This window comes from Antechinus flavipes, chromosome 6 (assembly GCF_016432865.1).
Source record: "Antechinus flavipes isolate AdamAnt ecotype Samford, QLD, Australia chromosome 6, AdamAnt_v2, whole genome shotgun sequence".
Taxonomy (NCBI): Eukaryota; Metazoa; Chordata; class Mammalia; order Dasyuromorphia; family Dasyuridae; genus Antechinus; species Antechinus flavipes.
In genome coordinates this window covers 229,759,087-229,781,624 of record NC_067403.1, presented here as the reverse complement: position 1 = coordinate 229,781,624, position 22,538 = coordinate 229,759,087, and the positions used below count along the sequence as shown (strand labels likewise).

General features: G+C 39.9%; 1 protein-coding gene across 1 annotated transcript in view; it reads right to left on the bottom strand.

Annotated features, from left to right (window-relative positions):
- Positions 1–22,538, bottom strand: part of FJX1 (four-jointed box kinase 1) — a 77,672-nt gene that overhangs the window by 45,200 nt on the left and 9,934 nt on the right. Inside the window, exon 2 of the mRNA XM_051966764.1 lies at positions 10,619–10,821. Within this exon, the coding sequence (XP_051822724.1) occupies positions 10,619–10,821 (203 nt within the window). The remainder of the gene's footprint in view (positions 1–10,618; positions 10,822–22,538) is intronic.

Below are 22,538 nucleotides of genomic sequence, written 5' to 3'. Positions count from 1 at the left end.
TCACTGTGCCTTCTATGCCTCTAACAAGTAATTAATTAAAAAATTAGAAAAGTAAAAAGCTAGACTGATCCCGAGATACTGTACTACAGCCCATCTGGATTGACATCAAATTATCAATTATTCCTTGAGTCTGGTCATTCAACCATTTCCTATACCATGTAACAGTACTATTAGCTAACCTGGACATCTCTATCCAGTCCACAAGATGAATATGGAATACTGTGGCAAAATTTCCTTAAAAATCCAGGTAAACTCTATTTACAGCATTCTCCTAACCAATCAATCTATGTCCAAAAAGACATGGCATCTAGCATGCTTTAACGAGATCACTCTAGTTCTTGAAATTGTTGTTTCCTTTTCCAGATGTTCACTAATTCATCCCTTTAATAATAAATGTAGACTGAAGTCAGGAGGACCTGAGTTCAAATCTGACCTCAGACACTTAATACTTCCTAGCTGTGTGATCCTGGGTAAGTCACTTAATCCCAATTGTCTCAGCAAAGTAGAAATAAAATTAAAAAAAAAAATTAATGTCCAGGGGAAGTGATTCATTAAGAATCAGAAAATCTTAGTTTTAGTTTCAACTCTGTTACCTACTACTTGTGGAATATTGGGCAAATCACTTAATACTTGGGAACCTCAGTTTCCCCACCTGTAAAAATTGGCAGTTGGACAAAATGGCTTCAGGGGTCACTTCTGGCTCTATTTCATGATCCTAAGGCTCGCCTCTGACTCACACTCTCTGTATGACCATAGTCAGTCACTGACCTGGTTTTGGGCACTCCGGCTGACTTTGGGAAGTTTCCTTTCTGGAAGTTCCCTACCCACCAAGTCCCAGATCCAGACTGCCCTCTCCTTTCCCACAAAGACAACGAACTATGCAAATGAAGGCAAACCTGCTAAATAAACTGAGGGAGTGAGATGCTATCTGCCTAATTTAAGCTCTGAACACAATTTTGCTAAAGTGATTCAAATAATTAAGGCAAAAACATATTGTTTTTTTTTGCTTGAATTGTCTAGAAAATTGCCTGAAACCCTTGCTTCACTTGGCACTTGCTGGTATAACCACAATTTACAAGGTTGGGGGGATGGAGAAGAGATTTGGAGGAAGGCCTGAAATTTGGGATACATGTTGGATGTCGCCCATAGAAGCACAAACCCCGACAAGCTTCCCTAAGGGCTTTTCTCTGTATAGCTCCAGTGAGAGAGCCCCAGTTCTTATTCCTGCCGGGGATGAGGTCCCCCCGGATCTCGCACAGATTGGTTGACCAGCATTCCTACTTTTTCTCTGTCAGTGTGCCCCTTGGGACCAAGCACAGCTCTGGGCACCCTCAGCTGCCTTTCCAACCCCAGTGAATGAGTTTTCCCCCTGTCTGAAAATGCCTGGAATCTCAGGTCTGGCCCATGAGTCAATGTTGTAATGTCTGCAGGGAAAAAGACCCATAACATGGAAACATCGCCTGCTATAGCAACGGGGAGAATAATAAACACATTTTTTTTTCAGGGGGTAATCATAAAGTGTAGCCTTCTGGAGATGTTAGCAAGAAACATATACGACTCATAAATCAAAGCTCTTATTCTGTCTGTTTGGTTTTTTTTCTCCTTTCAGGGCTGAAGAGATTACGCTGAGACAACAGGGAAAGAAGTCCCACTGAGGTTGTATCTACATAGGATATGGGGGTGAGCAGTGAGATTATTCACCTCCTCAAACACCTTGACTCTATTATCTATGTGTTTTAGGCAAAAATTCAGTCTCCATCTGAATGATACAGGTCATTGACACCCCGGTCAAGAACAATACAATTTGATGAGCACTGAGAAATTGCCTACTATGTGCCAGGAATTGTACTGAGCTTACAAAGTTAAACAGGAAATAGTCCCTGTTGTCTTACTATCCACTTGACCTCTGCAAGAAGTCCCTGAGTGAATTTGGGGCCAAATTGCTTAATTCTCTGCCCCCCATTTCCCCATCAAATATGTAGGGACACTAAGGAATATCCCGGGAAGAAAGCCTGGGGTCATCTCAGACAAGGAAGAAAAATGTTAAAGGGGTTTTATGATTTTTAAAGGCAGTGTCAGGGAGTGGATGGAGGGCCAGTCTTGGAGTCAGAAAGTCTTGGGTTCAAGGTCTTCCTCTGGAAGGGACTGGCTGCGGGCTCGTGGGCAAACTAATGCACCTGGAGGTAGCTCTCCACAATTCTTTGCTTCTGGGAGGAAGGAAATGGCCAAAAGACCTGGATCCAAATCTCTCTCAGAGACTATTTGTATGGTCCTGAGCATGATACAGCCTTCTAGAGCCTCAATTCCTTTTTTGGGTAAACAATATGCTGCAATGGAAAGAATACTGGACCGAGAGAAACTGCATTTGACCTAGCTTGAACATTTGCTACCTTTGTAGTAACATAATTTCTCTGAGTCTTAGTTTGCTGAACTGTTAAATAGGAGCATTGGGCTACACAATCCCTTTGGTACTTTATAATTGGAAAATTATCTAGGAATCACCATAGTGACCAAAATTCATCTACATTGATGATCCTTGATTACTATATTTTAGGTAAAAAGGTCAACTATTTACTAATTCATTTTTTTCTGAATAGGTTTTTGAAAATTCAGGATTCCCCCTCCCCAATATATCTCAACTGATTCTATGGATTCTTAACCTATTTAGATTGAACTTTCATTCACAAATTGATTATTCTGAAACAACATCCTCCATGAAATTTTCTTAGATGTCTCCACACCCCAATGGCCATTTTTTTGCCCCAGAACTACTCTTGATTTATTACCTTACAGTCTAGTAAGGAAGGAATACAATTCAAACATCCCCTACTATATCGAGCCTTTCTTTTTAATATTTTATTTCTTTTTATATTACTATAAATTTTTATTAAGTACCTACTATGTGCCAAGCATTGTACTAAGAGTTTGATCCCATTACAGTTCCCAGGTTCTATTCCTCTTGACCTGACTGTGTTGCTACTTTGTCTTTACTTTTTGAATTCCTGTTGAATCTCACCATTAAAATGTAATCTTGATGAGGGCCAATGTTTTTGTGTCCCCGGGACATTAGCATGCAGTAGGTGATTAATAAATGCTGATGAATTGAACTGAATAAAAAGCAGATTCAAGATCACTCAATATATCCTGAATATAGAAGAAAGTATTCAGTGTTCCCATAAAGTAGGAAGTAGCATTCGATTAAGTATAACTGGAAATTAAAGTGCTTGTTGAAAGATTGAATGATTACTGGCGATGACCTAAAAGGCTAAAATATAGGAATGGAAGTTATGGGGATATATACATAACCTACTTAAATTATTAGCTGCTTTTGAAGCTCTCTTAACTTCTTTTTTCCATGAGGTCAGATAATAAGAGACCTTTTCCAGATAAGGAAACTGAGTCCCAGAGAAGTGAAGTCGCTTACCCATAACTACTACGTAATAAGTGGAAAAGCTGAGATCTTAGCCCAGACCCTCTGCTTCCACATCTAGAATTCTTCTCTTAAACAGTTGATGAGCAAGTATTTATTAATCATTTCCTATGTGTTAGATTGTGAGCGAGGTACAAGGGATGTGAAGGAAGGAAAGGAACAGTCCATACTTTTAAGGAACTTGCATTTTATTGAGAAAGATTGAATATATACATACATAAACATATATTGAATATACAATTGGATGGAGTCAATTCAAGGAATGAGACGAAGGAAAGGTAAAAGGAGACTGCAATAATGAGACTGGACAGGTTGGCCAGGGCCAAGCTGAGAATGTCTTTAAACAAAGAAGTGGATCCTGTAGTCTGGGGGCGATAGGGAGCCCCTGTAGTTTACTGAGTAGGAAAGGGATCTAGTCTTATTTGTTACTCAGGGGGAAAGAAACCCACTTAGGCAGAAGAGAGATCCAAGTAAAGAAGCATTTAAAGGAGAAAAATTAGGAGGCTGTTGGAATAGAACTTGAATTTAAGTGGTGGATGCTTGATAGGGAGAAGGGGGTAATTCCTAGGGATGTGGGGGACAAAGGTATCCATTTACTTCACGTGTTTTCACTCCACAAAAAAGCCTCTGGTTTGAAACCCAGCCAGCACTGGTTCTAGGTAACTTGCCAAGTCCCAAATTTGCTGCGGTGATAACACTAATTCCCTGGCATGGCTACAGATCCTGATGAGTCATGTGGTACCACATCTGAGTTCTGAGGGGCTCAGGAACCTCTCCGCTCACAGCAGACACTGCAAGGGGTAATGGGTCGGGGCAGTGCTCATGAGCTCGGTGCTATGGAATGTCAGAGGCCTGAGGGATGCAGGAGGCTACTGGAATACACAGACTCAGCCTCAGGTTTCAACGCACACATCATAAATCTTTTCAGGAAAGAGAAACACATGCACTCATACACATATACAAAACCAAGGCACGGGATGCTCAGCCAGGAGACTCCGTCCGAGACTGGGGTGGCTGTTAGTGCTGTATTTCATTGGCCTTCTGGAAGCTGAGTCTGCAAATTCAAACGGGGCAACGTCACCGCAATGTGGCCTTTCTAACCTGCCATATGTGGGGATCTTTGATAGCAAACTCTCAGTGCTTGAAAAGCTAATTCTTAAAGGATAATGATGCTAAAAATGAGATGTTAAAAGTTATAGTTTTAGGTGAAATGTTAAAAGTCCCAATCTTCTGGTTATTTCTTGCTTCTGGTACTGAGAGCACTTTCTCTTTTTAAAAAATATTTTCAATAATAGCTTATAATTTTCAAAAGACATGCAAAGATAGTTTTCAGCCTTCACCCTTGCAAAACCTTGGGTTCCAAATTTTTCTCTCTCCAGAGAGAGAACTGTGGGAACTGAGTGTGAACTACAGTATAACATGTTTACTCTTTTTGTTGTTGTTTGCTTGCATTTTGTTTTCTTTCTCATTTTTTTCTGGTTTGATTTGATTTTTCTTGTGTGCGTCATACAGTTAGTAAATATTTGAGGCTGGATTTAAACTCAGATCTTCCTAACTCCAGACTCTGTTCTCTATCCATTCCATCACCTAGTTCCCTATGGTTGAGAATCCTGAAGCAAATTCTAGGGTAATCTTTCTAATTTAGCCCAGTAAGGGTAAAGCAATAAGGAGAGTGGATTGACCTAAACTTTTCCTCAGGGTATGACATTTAAATGATGCTGTCAGCCCTTCTATAACTTCACATGCTTAGAATCAAGTAGATTCTACACTCAGATAGCAAGAAGAATTAATTAAAATATAAAGCCACCAAATGAGGAGCTTTGTCCCCTTAGTAAGCAGGGTAGCCCAGTCTTGTTCACCACACTCCTTTCCCTTTCCTGCTCCTGCTCCAGCAGTGATCTTTCAGAAGCAGCTTCAGTGTCCAAGGTTCCCTCTCCCCTTTCTGTCCTGACCTCTTCATTTAACCACTGGGGCAGGTGACCTTGCACAGCTTCCCCCACTTAAATCCAATCCAATTGCATTTCATGGAGGTGATGACATCAGGAAGGACCCCTTCCCTCATACCGTGGTCCTCTCTGAGAATGAAGGACAAGGTTCTTCATCCCAAGACAGCTCCTTCTTCCATTGAATTTGACTAAACAAGTTGACTTGGAGTTAAAGCTTTATGGGGGAGATGTTTTTATTATTATTTCCTCTATGTTTTGTGTGATCTGTTGCAGGTATAAGAGCTGATAGTCAGGGCTCTGATTTAAAGGGGTGGACATTAAGAAACATATTCTCCTTCTCTTTCAGTAATATGTATCACTATACCCCAAAGACAAGAATCCTTCCTCTGCCCACTGTTTTTGCCCAGATTAGCAGGATGGGAAGTGGCTATCTCAGGATCTCAGCAAGGTCCCATGATAGAGATATCCTAGGGATCTTTAGAACTCTTCCCATTCTACCTCCTGGATTTATTTACTACTTTTATTTTGTAGCAGTTCTTTTTCCTTTCTAGCTAGGTTTGACTTCCAAAGGCCTAGAAAAACCTTCAATTCAATCATTAAGCACTTATTAAATCAGTCAGTCAGTCAATAAAGATTTACTAAGTACCAGGAAAGGGCAGTTAAGTGATGTAGAGAACAGAATGCTGGGACTGGAGTCAAAAAGACTCAAATTCAAATGTGGTCTCAGATACTTACTAGTCACTCAGCCCATTTGCCTCAGTTTCCTCATCTGTAAAATGGGCTGGAGAAGGAAATGACGAATTATTCCAGTATTTTTGCTAAGAAAACCCCAAGTGGGGACATGAAGGGCCGAACACACCTGACGAAACTCAACAAAAATGTGCTAGACACAGTGTTAAACACCGAGATTACAAATACAAAAAGAAAGATAGTCTCCAGTTTCAAGGAATTTACAGCCTATTGAGGGAAGATGAGGAAAGATACCCAGTGTAAGGATATAGGAGGGAAAACTCCAAAGTGTTTCAAAGGAAAATGGTGGGAAATGGACAAATAGTTGGTCTGGGAGTCTTTCTTAAAGGTTAACTGTGAGATGAGTTAGCTCTTTGTTTTACTTTCCAGAGAAGTAAAAGGTAAGGATAGATAGGGTGGGATGTAGTTGCTCAGAAAATGGCTTTTCTTGGCAAAAATCTTGGAGTGTTTTGCTATTTCTTTCTCCAGTGCATTAAGGCAAATAGAGACTATGTTTTGAGGTTAGATTTGAATTCAGGTCTTCCTGATTCCAGGCTCTTCACTCTATCTACCGAGCTACCTAACTGCCTCTTATTTTGTTGGGATATGGTGAATCAGAAGGCTGATAAAATCTTGCAGGATGATCAGATCCTTGGGGGCCTGAGGGAGAAGTATCACTAAAGAAATATAGCTGAATATATTGGATTTAACATATATTTCTACCATGTTTAACATGTTCTGGACTACTTGCCAGCTAGGAGAGGGAGAAGGAGGGAAAAATTAGAACACAAGGTTTTGCAAGGGCTAATGCTGAAGAATTGTTCACACATATGTTTTGAAAATAAAAAGATTTAATAAAGGAAAAAAAAAGATAAAAACAAAATACAATTGAGTGGGAAAATGCCCAGTTGCTTTCCTTAGTGCTGAACTTGCAAAAATAACAAAAACCTATTCCTGCCCTCGAGGAACTTATTTTCTATGGTGTGAAAGACAATGCACACTCAGAGAAATAATGTGAATAAAAGATTGGTCTTAGAATTAGGAAAGCTTGTCTTCAACTCAGTGCTGGCACACTAGCTGTGTGACCTTGGATCAGTCACCATCTCTCTGTGACTCAATTTATTCATCTCTAAAATGGGAATAATAGCTGCATTTCTCTTGTAAAGTTGTGAGGATTGAATAAGAGAGTTTATGGAGGAGCTTTGCAGATTTTACAGTGATAAGCAAATATGAGTGATAATGCAGATGACTGTAATTAGGTAAATGCAATGTAGCTTGGAAGAAACAGGAAAATAAAAACTCTTGCAGGCAGTGGCAGGAACCTGAACAGAGGTCCTGAAGGCAGCTAGAGTAATGATGGGATATTTCATCCCCGACTGCCTGTTGGCCCTCTCCCTGGCTTTCCTTTGATCTTCCACTGACCTCGGTGCATCAGTGCGGGTGATAAATCTGCTGGCTGTTGGCTTTCTCCACTCTCTTGTCCCTAGCCCTGAGCCAGACACGATTCCTTCACAGCAGGACACGCACTCCATCTGTTGGATTGCTCACCGTGACAGCGGTTTCTTCAAAGAGCAGCTCCAGTCATGGTCTGAATCCCATGGAAATTGTTCATGTTGTCAGAGCCCCCTGACTAGCTTCCTCCAGCTTCCACCCATCCTTCCTTGATCTGCCTTCTGGGGCCAAGAACAATTCTTCCATGTAATGGCCCTTCGAATATACGAGAGTGCAAATAATAATGTCCTTATTTTATAAATGAATGGACTTCATGGAGCAGGACTGGACTCTACAATATGGCAGCTTATTCAAAAGCCCAACTGGGGCTTCCTTTCCCTTGTTTCCCATCTCAGAAAATGGGCTCAAATCCTTATCCTGTTACTTTCTATAAGACCTGATAAAAATAGCTTTATCTCAGTGGGATTAATTTTCCTACTATTTAAAATGAGGGGATTGGACTTGGTGACTTCCAAGGACTTTCTAGCGCTGAATCTTTCCACAGGGCCATTTCCTCTTTGCTTATAAATAGAATTGATTACTAATTTCTTCTTCCCTCCACATCCCCCACCCTGTAATCCAATTTGCTTCTCTCTTTTTTTTTTCTTTTTTTTTTTAAACCATCAATTCCATATCACTATTGCCATGGGACAAATCTCTCCAGGACATATAAAGCCATCCCCTGGCAGTCTACTTGTGTCAAAGGACACAACCTGGAGAAACTCCATTGAAGTCAATGTATGATTACAAACACGTAGACCTATCAAAAAGTAGAAGGGACTGCCTGGAAGTGGAGGAAGGCTAGTGTGGTCTCCCTGACCAGAATTTTTCAATTAAAGCTTAGTAAGGTTCCCCAATATCATAAGATCTTAGAATTAGAGCTGGTACAGCTCTGGACCTAGAATAAAAAGTTCAATCTGGTCTCAGGCACTAACTATGTGACCCATGGACAAGTCACTTCACCCTGTTTGCCTCAGTTTCCTCATTTGCAAAATGGGAATAAGAACATCTACTTTCCAGGATGAAGATCAAATGAGATAAAATTTACAAACTGTTTTGTAAATCTTTAATAGTGTCACAGTGGATAGAGTACCAGGCCTAAAGTCATGAAAATTCATCTTCCTGAGTTCAGATACTTACTAATTGTGTGACACTGGGTGAGTCACTCAGTTCCTCCTCTTTAAAGTAATCCAGAGAAGGAAATAGCCAACCACTCTGGTATTTTTGCCAAGAAAACCCCAAATGAGGTCATTAAGAGTCCGTGGCAAATAAAATGACTGAATGAGGACAAGAAGAAACCTTCATAATTACAGCTAGCACGTACAGAATGCTTTAAGGTTTGCGTAACATTTTAAATGTTATCTGCAATTATTGCTGTTGTTAGCCTAAAACTTTTAGGTCAGTCCAAGGGGAAGCACTGTGGGATGGTGGAAAGAGTAATACATCTGGGCTCCAGAACCTGGGTTTCCATCCTAGCTCTGGCACTCATCAGTGGTGTGACCTTAAACAAGTCACAACCTCCCTGAGACACTGTGTGAGAAATGAGCAGATCAAGCTAGCCAACTTCCAAAGGTCGTCCCATTTTGTGTCCAGGATTGCCTCACATGATAAAGAAGAGAAAAGTATCTTCTTGAGGTCAGAAAGGGAGCCCAGATGCTAAACTGAGTCTCCTGCCTCCAAATCTGACCTGCTTTCTGGCTTGGACTGGAAAAGATCACCGAGCACCTCGACATGGGGTAGGGGATGTCAAGAAGGAAAGGGAGAATCATACCCAGAAAACTGGGAATAAGAAAACTTGAGAATCTCAGCTCTGGCTGACCTCAGGTTTACTTCTCTCAGACTCAGTTTCTCACATGGAAAATGGTGGGGCTGGGTTAGATAACCCCAAAGAGCCTCTCCAGCTCCAGAGCCATGATCCTAAGCTTCCCAGTGCAAACCCCTGAAATTATCTGATAGGAAACTAGAGATGGATCATGGTAGTATGGACAGATAGCCAGTCTTTGAAGAAAGAAGCCATGGATGGATGAACCTGGCCAAGTTTCAGGGCAGCTCTCTGAGACTACACTGAAGAGAAATGGCTAATCTGTATTGGCGGAAGGAATTGCCTCATCAAGGAGTTCTATCGGTGAAATCACAGCTTGAGAATCTATCCCTTTCCCCTGTATCCCTGAAGTATCCTACAAATCCTGACATATAGCAAGTTACATGCAGACCAATGGAACAAATTTCTTGCAAGTCAATGAAATTTCTTGCCTCTTTACAGGATAGAAAACATTTATTAAAGGAAACACTTCCAGAAAAGTTTTCTCTCTATTATCATTATCATCTTCATTATCTATATGATGTCTGGGTGTCTGGTGCAAATGTGCTATTGCAATTGGCAGAAATCAGCACTGGCTACATTTGGGGGAAAGGCCAGCCTGGGGAAAAAATCAGGAAATTGAAACAGTTTGTCTTCCTGCTGCCCTTTCTTTCCCTCTTCGTGTCCCTCCAGTCGCCTTTTTCCCGATGCTGTTGGATCCCTGTCTTTAATTTCTCGACAGAAAAATTCATTCAGTTGTGCTGGTGCTTCCTTGGCCCAGTGATCCCCTTTTTGGGGCTACTTCCTCCAGTAGCATCACAACTGTGATCTGTCCATGTCCTAGGATGATACTTGCCTAAAAAGTAAGCTACTTGGGGATGGAAACTCTCTTTCTGTTTGTAATTTTAGATCTATCACAGTTCTGGGCACACAACAAGCTCTCAAAAACGCTTGTTGACTTGACCAGTCCCCCTTCTTTTCTGCTTCTCTATCTCTCAACTATTATTTATGACCCTTCTGCGGTTCTTTATCGATCCTACACAACACCCCACTATGCGTCTCTCCATTTCTTATTCCTTTGAGATGGTAGTAGAACATCTGGCTTTTATATGGCATCAGCAGTATTGGAAACAAACAAACAAAAAAATGAACCTTCATTCAAGGAAGAAACTTGAGGTCATTAAAAGGAATGCATCATTTCTCAAAGGTTACCCCACCCACCTTTGGAAGCTGGATCCAAAATGTGAGGGTGATCTGGCTGTGACATGTTACTCCACGGATCTCCAGGATTGATTCGGCTGATCTGGCTGGCGAGGGGGATGTCCCCTTCCTCCCTCACCGCTCCATGAGCATCCCTCCCGAAACTGCGCACTCGATCAAACCGATAAAGATGTACTGTTCTTCGGGCAAGGAGCTGCACTCCCCTGATAGAAGATCCCAAGGTCCAAATGTGGATCCAGCCCACATTCCACTTAATCCATCTATCATATATACAAACAGTATATATGGCTGTATATGTGCACATCTGGACATGTAGATAAACATATACCAATATAAATACACATACATCTGCAGCTGGACCAGCTCTGGGAAAGGACTAAACCAATTGCAGATCAGTCTGGACATTCTTTTAGCTTACCTGTGTGGATCGTTTCCTAGTCTCTACTCGTGAAACTATTTTTCATTAAATCAGAGGAGCCCGTATTACATGAAACTTTTCTCATAACAAAAAGGAAAGATAAGCAGAGCAAATAATATGAAGGAAACTGAAATTTCATGAAAGTTAAATGATTTGCAGTGTCATAAACCCAATAAGTATAAGAGTCAGGATTAGAATCTAAGTAGGAGGCAGTATGGTTCAGTATGATGACTTTAGAGTTAGCAGGGCTGGTTTCAAATGCAGCTTTTTATAGATAATGTTTCAGGCAGACCATTAAATTTCTATGGACTTTCCTTTCCCAATCTGTAAAATGGAAACATTGGACTCAATGGTTTTTGAAGTCTCTCCAGCTTTTGATCCATGAAGCTTTGGTCTTCTGACTTATACACATAATATACAAGAGATAAAAGCAGAATGAATTATGTAGTATAATTACAAAATTATTGTAGTATAATTGTGGAATAATTATAGTTTAACTATAGAATGATTGTGGTATAACTATAGAATTATTAAGGCATAATTCTAGAATTATTGTATTTCCAGGGGGGTTAAGAGCTCAAAATTTCATGATTCAAGTTGAGTCCTGTTCCTCCATATAACTATCAGACCATTTCCCAAATCTGGTGGGATAAGGTAAAGCAGGTTGACATGACCATGCAATATTGACTAGCCAATGAATGGCCAATGAATACTCCTGCATAATTGAACCCCAATAGTGGAAAGTACCTCTTGAAATCAGTTGATTTGGCATTAGATTAAGCCATTGATGCTTAATATCTACCTTAACTAAGTCACTTAGCTCACAGAGTCATTGTAAGGATCTAATGAGATAAAACATGGAAATCACTTGGCAAGTCTTAAAGCAATATATGTTTTCAATATTATTATTACTTAGTCTCTTTGTGCCTCAGTTTCCTCACTTGTAAAATTAAAGAAAGGGACAAAATAGCCTTTGAACAAAGGCTAACCCACAAAGGGTTACCAACAAAGGAAAAACCCCAAACTATTGGGTTACAAAGGTAACCAACTATTGTGAAACTATTATCAGAATATTAAAATAAAAAAATCCTTATGGACCCCAGGTCAGACCTCCTGGATTAAATGGTGACTAAATCTTGTACCTCTTCTGTATTCTCTTTTATTTCTATTATTTGTATTGTTATTCTTAGAAGTGGCAGTGATCGTGTTCACTGTCTTAGTTCTCTAAATGCTCAACCTACAAAAACAAAAATAAAAGCTGAAACACTAGAGAAGGTAAGAGTACAACAAAGGTTTGCTTCTCTTTTCATGTCCTACTACTTTTCTGAGTATTCTCCTGTCTCCCAGGAACCTATTTTCCTCTGAGCTAATTTCTAAGCAAACCCAGTGCTGCTCCTTTGGGAGGGTTTAGTTGCTACTTACCTCCCTCCCCCTACAAACCCCCACTTCCATTTCAAGGATTCTGAAAGACTTAAAAGCCTTCAGGACGCAAAGGAATGAATCTCCAATGGTAGGATTTCAGAAATTCTTCAGTCAAGAGTGAAGAGGTTTGTGGGTAGGAAAGCACGCTTGAGTAATTTCTCAAATCATCCTTCTTTGTCAGCTTCTGTCTGCTGGAAAGCCAGACTCTGCTTTTAATTTTCTGGGTTAGAGTCTTGGCTAAGGAATAACAGACCCGAGGTGTTTCATTTAACTTCCTGGGTCTCAGTTTCCTCATTTGTAAAATATGAAAGTTGGACCAGAGGGCCTCTGAGGTCCCTTGCAGCTCCATATCCCAGGTAGTTTGACTCTCTAAATGTCATTCAACACAGATTTAATTAGTATTTCCTTCATACCGGGTACTGTCCCTAGTGCTGAGGATAGAGAGAAAGCCAAAGCCAGCTTCTGCTCTCAAAGAGCTTACCTGCTAATAGGGACAACATGTAAATAGGTAAGTAAAGGTAATACAATTCTATAGGGAGTAGGTGGAATATATTCACCGAGGGGAAGGGAAGAGATCATCCAGTCCAACCATCTCATGTTACAAATGAGGAAACAGGCTCAGAGAGGATCTGTGGCTTTCCAACAGTTACATAGTTAGTAAAGAGTCAAATTTAGGATTCCAAAGAAGAGCTTCTTACTCTTAGGTCTACTACTCTTTCCACTGAATTAAAAAGCTTCCATCATACTCCAAAATTATTCCCAATTGACATATAATTTTCATTATGACCTTGACCTCCTTTGCCCCCTCTTAATGGAATACTCCAAGGATCTATCATTTGGTCAGTGTAGAGAGATATATCTGACACAGATGTAAATAGCTTATATTAATAACATAAATATAAATGTTTATAAATATATTTACATTTAATATATATCATTTATATATCTATGATAATAGATATATAAATAATGAATATAGTTATAAATATAAATTTAAAAAATAATTTAAAAGGGCTTCAAGAATTGTTGATATTCGGTTATGTCTGACTCTTTGTGATCCTATATGGGATTTTTCTGGGTTTCTTAGCTAAGGAATATCAGATACTAGATTTTGATACTAAATAAAAGATACTAGATTTTGGCAAAGGTATTAGAGATTTTGGGCTATTTCTTTTTCCAGGGGACTAGGCAAACAGAAGTTAAGTGACTTGCCTAGAGTGACATAGCTGGCAAGTGTCAGAAAACAGATTTGAATTCAGGTCTTCTTGACTCTGAGCCTAGCACTCTTACCCACTGAGCCATTCAGCTGCCTCTAAATCCCCAGAATTATTGTGTCTGAAATATTCAGGCATCTAATAATATAGGAATATTTCAGGCTCACTCCAGAGCCTATCTAGTGATGACCCTCTCCTGTCCTGGATAGGTTACTCCTTGATTGGTGGACATACAGTAAACCACGGGACATGTACTTAAATCTTCCCAGAACTGCTGGAATTTGTGATTTGTTGGAAATGGCTTCTATGTCACGATGAGGCACCCTGGTGGAGGTTTCTCCTTGACAAAGAACTATAGGAGGGAGAGGGAAGAAAGTCCAGATATCCTTCCCTTGAACTCTGGCAGGGCCAAAGGGCAACATTCCCAATTACCTCTGGGAATCTCTTCAGACAAGGCGGTCAGTCCCACATAGATCACCCCCTTCAGAGGACTCTCAACTTATGTCTTCTAAGCTCTTCTCCCTTTTCTGCCATTTAACCCTGATGTTAATTAAACACAGCATGGGAGAAAGGTTTATCCTCCCATTTATCTCTCCCTTTAGTAACTTGCAAACCTGCTTTTCAAAAAAAAGAGGAAAACTTCCTGAAAAATTATATTACTTAATAATAACAGCTACTGACTATAATAGCTCACATTCCTACAGTGTATTTTTAGGTTAAAAAAGGACTTTCCCAAGGCCTTTCTTGTCTGTCCTCTTCCCAGACTTCCCTCTGAGATCACCTTCCATTTACATCATATATATCTTGCATGTGCACTGTTTTACATATTATATCTGCGTAGCTGAGCACAATGCCTGGCATCTAATGAGCACTTAATAATACTTGCTGACTGTCTCACTGATTTACAACAATCCTTTGAAGGGATTTTTGTAAAGAGAGATGAGTAACAGGATACAGAGGGGATAGTTGGATGATAAATACGAGAGAAAAGCCCAACCTTCAAGCTGTGGATAGGCTGGTGGTGGTCTCCAGAAGGAAGGAGCAATTATTTATTAAACACCTACTATGTGTCAGGCACTGAGCTAAATGTTTTATAAATATCTCATTTGATTTTTGAGAAAGTGATTAAAAAGAAGAAGAGTCTCTGGTCTGACCAGACCTGTCTCACCCATTTCTCATCAACACAAAGGAAACCTTGAACAATGTTGAACATCTACTGAGCCTCCAAAGAGACTTTTGGGAAAAGGCGAACCGTCTTTGTATTGAGGTCAACTTTGAAAACATCTTATCTAGGTCAATTCTTTCTCTCCCCACTCACACCCCCTTTTGTTCTTTTAAAATACCAAACATCATTAGATCATGTTTTGGACTTATGTCGGCTGAGTGCCATGGTTTAAATCCCAGTGAGCTTGTTGACCTTAGAAGAACATCCTAAAAGGATAAACCCGTTTGTTTTACAATGAGAGAATGGAAAATAAAGCAAGTTGAGTTTCTTTCTGAGACTTTTCTTGCCAAGTTGGTCTTCAGAATGATTTTTTTTACAGTTGATTTATCTCCCTGTAGTGTGAGGTTTTTAAAGATAAATATATAAAATGTCTTTACAGGGCTTGCTCCAAGAACAATGATCAAAACCCACTGGAGATTCACAGGCCCTGCTCAAGGGAACGCTCGACTCAGTTTTATTCAGTGATGTGGAATCTGGGCTCTCTCTTCTGATGTCCAAGGATGACTTTGGGAATTCAAGTTTTCTGGATTGTCCGAGGAAATTCGGGACAGGTGGAGGTCACTTAGGGGGCCACTGTTTGAGGTAGCACAAAATCTGAGCATCTGTTTTAGCCAGTGGCCCCAAAGTGATGGAAGACAATTTGAATGGAGATCCAGAAAAGGAAAATGGTTCCATAGCCTGATAAGTAGAACCAGTCAGTTGCAAGTGTCTATTTTTTTGTCTTGCATAATAAATCTAAAATAATCCTTTAATAGCCTAAGGATGATGTAGCATTCTTCTGGGGAGGGATTTCCTCCATCAATACAGAATGGCACTCATTTAAAACACCCAGACACAGCAAGGTGCCAATGGGGAGTTCTGGGGAGCATCCTGGAGTGAGAATCCATTAATGGACAAGTCATCTCCCATCCCTGAATTTCTCTACTGGAATGATAATCTTCGAGGGTGAAAGGGCTGTTTACTAGGAAGAGAAGCTCGATTTAGGAGCAAATTTCTAGAGTCAGAAGCCCAAGTTTGAGATGTTCTAATCCAGGGGTTTTTAATCTGAAGTCTACAGATAAACATGGAAAAAAAATCCATCTTTACTTCAGAATACTTGGTTTCCTTTGCACTTTATTATTAATTATTTTATGCATCTAAAAATATAATTTGGAAAAGCTACCCACAAGCTTCAGCAGAGTACTTGCCAAGAGGTCCACGACACCAGAAAAGCCCTTGTCATATATGAATGTTGGCTATTATTAGAAAGAAGGTTTGAGCTGGTGATTTCACCGATAAAGAGAACTCCCAGAGGAGGAAATTCTCTCTTCTCATGCAGGTTGGCAACTTCTCTGTCACACAGAGAGTTGCCTAGAATTCTGGAGGGGGCGGGAGGTACCCCAGGGTCACACACACCGTGTATGTGTCAGACAGAGATGGGACTTGATCTCATGCTCTCTATCCACCACACTACTTCTATTACCTCTATTATTCCTTTTCTTAACATTGAATCAAATGAAGCAACAAAAGCTAAAGTGGATAAATCTCTCTAGTCCTTTTCTTTTCTTTCTTTCTTTTTAATCTTGTACTGAGCTGAAATCTTGTCTCTCTCAGCAACTTTTCTCCATTGCTCCATTAGTCCTCCCCTGGAGCCAAATGGGACAAGTTCAATCCCTCTTCTTGGTGACAGATTCTCCCTGCACTTGAAGACAACTCTCAGGTCCCGCATACATCTTCTGTCCTCCAGGCTCCCCGCCCCCAGCTCCTTCAGCCTATCCATAATACTTATTATGTTTTGAATGTATACAAAGCCTCTTTCATTTGCTCTGAAGAATAGGATTATGCTGATTTTCCAGCCTGGACTTCTGGCAGACACACTGGCTCCTGGGCCCCCTGTTGCAACCACTAGACAACACATAAGATATGATTGAGAAAGATGGCCCTTCTTTCTCCAAACAGATTCTTTTTAAAGTCACTGGTACTGATATTTGTGGCTGTTTTTTTTTTTTTTTTTGAGAAGTAATGAATAACCCTACTGGAGTACATCCTATCAGTATATATATATATATATATATATATATATATATATATTATATATATATATATGTATATGTGTGTGTGTGTGTGTGTGTGTGTGTGTGTGTGTGTGTATGGGGGGGGGAATTGGGGAAGGGAGAGAGAATATGTTGAGCCAACAGCTTGACAAGTGATGGTCTTTGAAATGCATCCGTGTGGTCCAGCGTGTGGAACTAACATGGACAGCATCCTGGCAAGCACAGACTTCCCAGAGGATCATCTGCAGCACTGGGTGTCCTGAAGGAGTAGAAAATAGGGAGCTGAATTCTGAGTCAGAGAAACGAGTTCAAATCTCGTCTCAGACATCTGCTCTATAACTTCAGTCATACAGCCACTTTGAACTTCAGTTTCCTCATCTGTAAAATGAGAAGGTTTGGAAGATTGTAAGCTCATTTAGGGCAGAGATTGTCTTTTGCCTCTTATTGTATCCCTAGTGCTTAATAGATTGCCAAGCATCTAGTAAGCATTTGATAAATGTTTTTTTGATGATTGATCTAATCAGAATCCAAGACTTGGAAGGGACCTTCAAATTTCAATGGCTCCATATTACTTTTTAGGGTAAAGTGTAAGTTCTGCTAGCATTTAAAACTTTTTTACACTCTATACAATAACTTCCAGAATGATTTTCTTCTAGTACTCTAAACTCCAGTCTAACTGGTCTATATCTTGTTTCTCATAAAAGACTTTCAATCTCCTATCTTTATACTTTTGCCTCATGCTGAAATGCACTCTCCCCTTCCTTCTATGTCTTGAAAGCCTTATTTCCCTTCAAGATTCAGCCTAAATGCCTTTTCTGGGCTTCTTCTCCACCAAAATGACTTTTTATGTATTTTCTATTTATTTATTCAGTTCACACCTTGCCCCTTTTCTTCCCCAGCAGAGCCCCCAGCACCAAGGATAGTTCCGGGAATTCCTAATAAATGTCACTCTCAGGTATGTCGGTTTCTATTGAGCAGTAGCTTTTAAATCATTTCTTTCTCCCGCCTTCAACCTCTGACCTTCAATTTATTCCTCTCTGTTTTATAATTTGGACAAGCAGAAATCAGGCCCGGACAAATGTAGGGAATCCAGAATCTAAGATCACCAGGCCCCCATGGAGATGGAAATTATTCTGAGAGACCCTAGGCACAAGCATAATATGTATCCACCTCTGTAATGGGATTTGATGACTGTTTCCATTGTAAAAGGAAATTCCTTTTTCCTAGCTAGTTCTAATCCACAAAAGCATGACTCTAATTCATGGAATTTTAGGTATAGTAGGGAAAATGCTTTTAGGCAAAAAGTCACATTATTAATGTATTTCATTGTAAGTAGTGTAGCAGATTGTTAGAGTTGGAGTCATAAAGACATGAATTAAAATCCTAGCTGTATGATCCAGGACAAATCATCTTTATCACTTTCAGCCTCAGTTTACTGATTCCTAAAATGAGCCCAATCATATCATCTATCTCACAGGACTGTTGCGTGGACGGAATGAAATATCATCTGTTAAGCATTTTGTAAACCTCGAGCACTGTACAAATGCTAGATATTATTAATTAACCAGGGCAGGATTTCTTAAACTTTGACTTGTGATCCTTTTTTACCCAATACATTTTTTACATGACCCCAGCTATATAAGTATATAAAATAGGTACAAAAATAAACATTTATTAATAATAAATCATAATTTTGTGGCCCCCACATTTAGTTATGAGACTTTATTTGGGTGGGGAAACATAATTTAAGAAGCTGGGCCCTAGAGGAATTTAATCAGAACAACAACAACAAAGAATTCTAGTGGGAAAAGTAAGGGAGTTGAGTGGGGAGACCTAAGGACCCTGGGGCAGTATGAAGTCACTGAAAATTTGGAGGAAGATGCCAAAGAAAGAGGAGGATGACCAACAGACCAATAGGAGGAGAAGTATCCATAGATTAGATAATCTTCCAATAGGGCTAGCCCAAAGCAGAGCTGGGAGAAAGGCCAAATTCATCTTCCAAGTTTGTCTCAGCTGAGGTTGCCCCTAAGCCAAGTGGTTTGACAGATGTGAATCAATTTAGTTTTCACAAACCTCCAATCCTGTACAGAATTTGAGGCTTGCCTCAATGTGAGGGGGGGAGGGAGACAAAGAACAGGCGCTGACCACAGATTGCTTTCCCAAATCAGTAGTTGAACAAGCTTTCCCTTTTCCAGACTATCCAGGCCACTGTTTAATAGCATCTAGCAGACAGGCTGCAGGTGGGCTTCTCACCTGCCTCTCATTACAAGTTTATTTTTTTGCCTCTGGGAAATGACGTGATTTAGAGACATTTCTATATTTAGGGTAAAGCAAGTCCCTGATACATTCTTTCTCCTGTGCACATGGAAAGTACAGGTGATCACTCAGGTTCCACTTCTTCCATTTTTTTTTTCCTTTTTATCAATATCCAGGTCATTATTTATTTCTTGTTAAATGATGCATGATAGAAATCGACCTAAAAAAATAATATTTATTATTTTTTTTATCCACAAAGGCCAATGAAAGCATTCAGAATTATGGGTTCATGTAAATCATGTATTTCTATTTGCATTTATTATTATTTTTTATCCACAAAGGCCAATGAAAGCATTCTGGATTATGGGTCGATGTGAATCATATATTTTTATTTGATATGGAAGCTCATTTTCTGTTTCTTTGCAGTATTTCTTTTCTGAGCAAGTTATTTCCCTAAAGTCCATATCATACATTATATAGTTGTAGACATCTAGGGCTGGGAGGAACCTTAGAAATAGTAGGCGATCCTCTATCATTTTATGAAAGGAATATTTGATACCAGGTCAATCTATCGGTTAACCAATAAGCATCGCCTATATTCTATTCAGCTAAATATTGAAGATAGAACAGGGATGAGAAATGGACTTGTGTTTTCCTGGTATTGGGAACTCCCATGGAAGGAACTAACACTTTTTCTCCAACTTATAGTATCAGGAAGTTGAAATAACTTGGAGACTCTTTACTCTAAGATGAAATGAAATAGCCACTGTCTTCGAGAAGATTCCACTATGGGAGATTAGAGAGAGAAAAGCATATTCAACATAAAAACAAACAGGGAAGGACACTTACCCAAAATGACACATCATAGAGGCTAGAATTTTATTTCAGTTTCCCTCATTGAGATCTGTCTTTTTAAAACAATACCATGCAACCTCTTGGCTTTTGAGTGTCATGTTGCCTCAGAAAGAACTAGGATTCTATTTCTACTTCTGAGAACTTGGGAAACTCATCTCAATCCTGGTTTCCCATTAGCTTTGGTTGAAACTCTTCAGCCTTGCTGTGGTCACTAAAGACCAAGGCAGGTCAGGACAAGAGGAGTGTAGAAGAGGAAATGGGAGGGTTAAACTCAAACGGAGCTATTAAATATCTGTTTAAGCAAGGGCAATCTGTTAGATTCCATTAACTGTTTACATTTGCCTGGCTTCCTGCCCTACAGCTGGTTACCTGCCCAGAAACACAATTGGAAACACTACTCTTAACCTAGCTCAGGTTTCTTAATGAAATATGATTACAGACTCTAGAATATATATATATGTAACCCAAAGGCAACTCACCAGGGTTAATGGGCCCAGACCCACCAGAGCACCATATATAATGAGTCAAAATCTCAGCCTGGCTCGGGCCCAGCCTGACACATGGTTCTTTAGGAAGTCTGGGAACCACCTTTTTGAAGAAGGGAATTAAAGTCCCAAGTAAAAATGCAGGGGCTGGTTGTAACTGAGCCCTCCCCCCAACCCCCAGTGCATTTTCCTCCATGATTTCCCCTTTGAGAAGTCCTTACATTTCCTTACTACAATTCTATAGGAGTTGATAGATTTTGAAGAATGAACCTGTTCTTACTGGCAGTGAGGAATATACTTTCACTTAATTTTTTTAAATGTTGATTTTTATTGTTATCTTTTGTTTTTATACAGTCTTCCTTCCTGAATAGATTGCTCTTTTCTTAAGTCATTGATTATCTCTCACAGCAAAGATTAGAAAAATCTGACCAACTCCCCAAGTAAGTCAAGTTTGAAGTGTTCTCAGAGGAGATCAGGCCAATATTTCAAGGGGACATATCAAAGGTGGCTGGTGATCATTGCTCCTTGTGCCCATCAATGGGGGATGACGTGGAGGGACAGCAGTCTGTGTGAAGAAAGATGTAAGTGGTTTAGTGAATGGCAAGTTTCACATGAGTTAAGAGTATGACACGGCAGCCTCCTTCCCTCTCCCCATCTGCCCCCCAAAGCTAAGGGGCTCCATTAAGGAAATCACAAGGTTTAAACAAGAGGCAGTGGGGCAGAGTGGAGATTGAAAGAGAATTGCGTTCGAGCCCTGTCTTGCACAATAAACTGGCCACTCTATGTGACTCTTGGAAAGTAGCTTAATCTCTCAGTCCCCAGAGCAGCTGTCAAAGAGTAGTTTCAGATCTGTGTTGATAAAGGGATTTCCTTACTGGGTATTACATTTTAGGTCCAGACCCCTCCCCCAAAAGAAAATAGTGACCAAAAACAATATGAAATGATACTGTCCAGTGAAGTCTGTCAACCAATAAGTCCACAAGTATTTATAAAGCACTTGGAGTCTGGATTCAGGAATCTTCATCTTCCTGAGATCAAATTCAGCCTCAGACACCTCTCCAAGCTGTATGACTCTAGGGAAGTCACTTAGCTCTGTTTGCCTCAGTTTCCTCACCTGTAAAATGAGCTGGAAAAGAAAAAGGCAAATTAGCAATTATCTTTGCTAAGAAAAGCCCCAAAGGGGTCAAAGAGTGAGAAATAAATAAACAACAACAAAACTGAAACTGAAGTGAGTGAAATGATTTTCCCAAAAGAGTAGGTAGGAAGACAAAAGAAAAAATAATTTCTGTTTTTTAGTGTCTGGCATGCAGTAGGCACTCAATAAATGTTTATTGATTAGTAAATAAATACAAAGTATACAGAATATATTAGATACTGTATCTCCCCTTGAGAATGTAAACGTCTTGAGTTTCAGGTGGCTAGAGGACACCATATGTGGATTACTGGGTCCAGAGTCAGGAAGACCTGAATTCAAATTCAAATTAATTCAGATGTGACCTCAGATAATTACTAGCTGTGTAGTCCTGGTCAAGTCACATTATCTCAGATGACCATAAAATGGGAATAATAACAGCCCCTACTTTTCAGGTAAGAATCCAGTCATAAGAATCAAATGAGAAAATAGTTGTAACACATGAAACACATAGTAGGTAGGATATACTCATTGCCTTTCTTGAATGCAAGATTTGCTTTGTTTTTTGCATCTCCAGAACCTAGCTCAGTGCCTTACAGATACAGTAGTAGTAGTCAAGTCAACAAATATTTAAGTTTTACATGGTAAACACCCTACTGAGTGCTGACACTTAATAGAAGTTTTGGATTGAGTGAGGAGTTGGGGACTGCATGGGAGCCAAAGTCCCCTCTGGCTCTGCCATTTTTGGATTCTAGCTCACCGCCTCTCCCTAAACTCCCTCAGCAGGAACATTTGGGAAGAGTAGAAGAGATCTCTTGGCTGTTGCAAATTAAGAGACATATCAGTAGAGAGTCCATAAAGCTTTTTTTTTTTCCCTCAT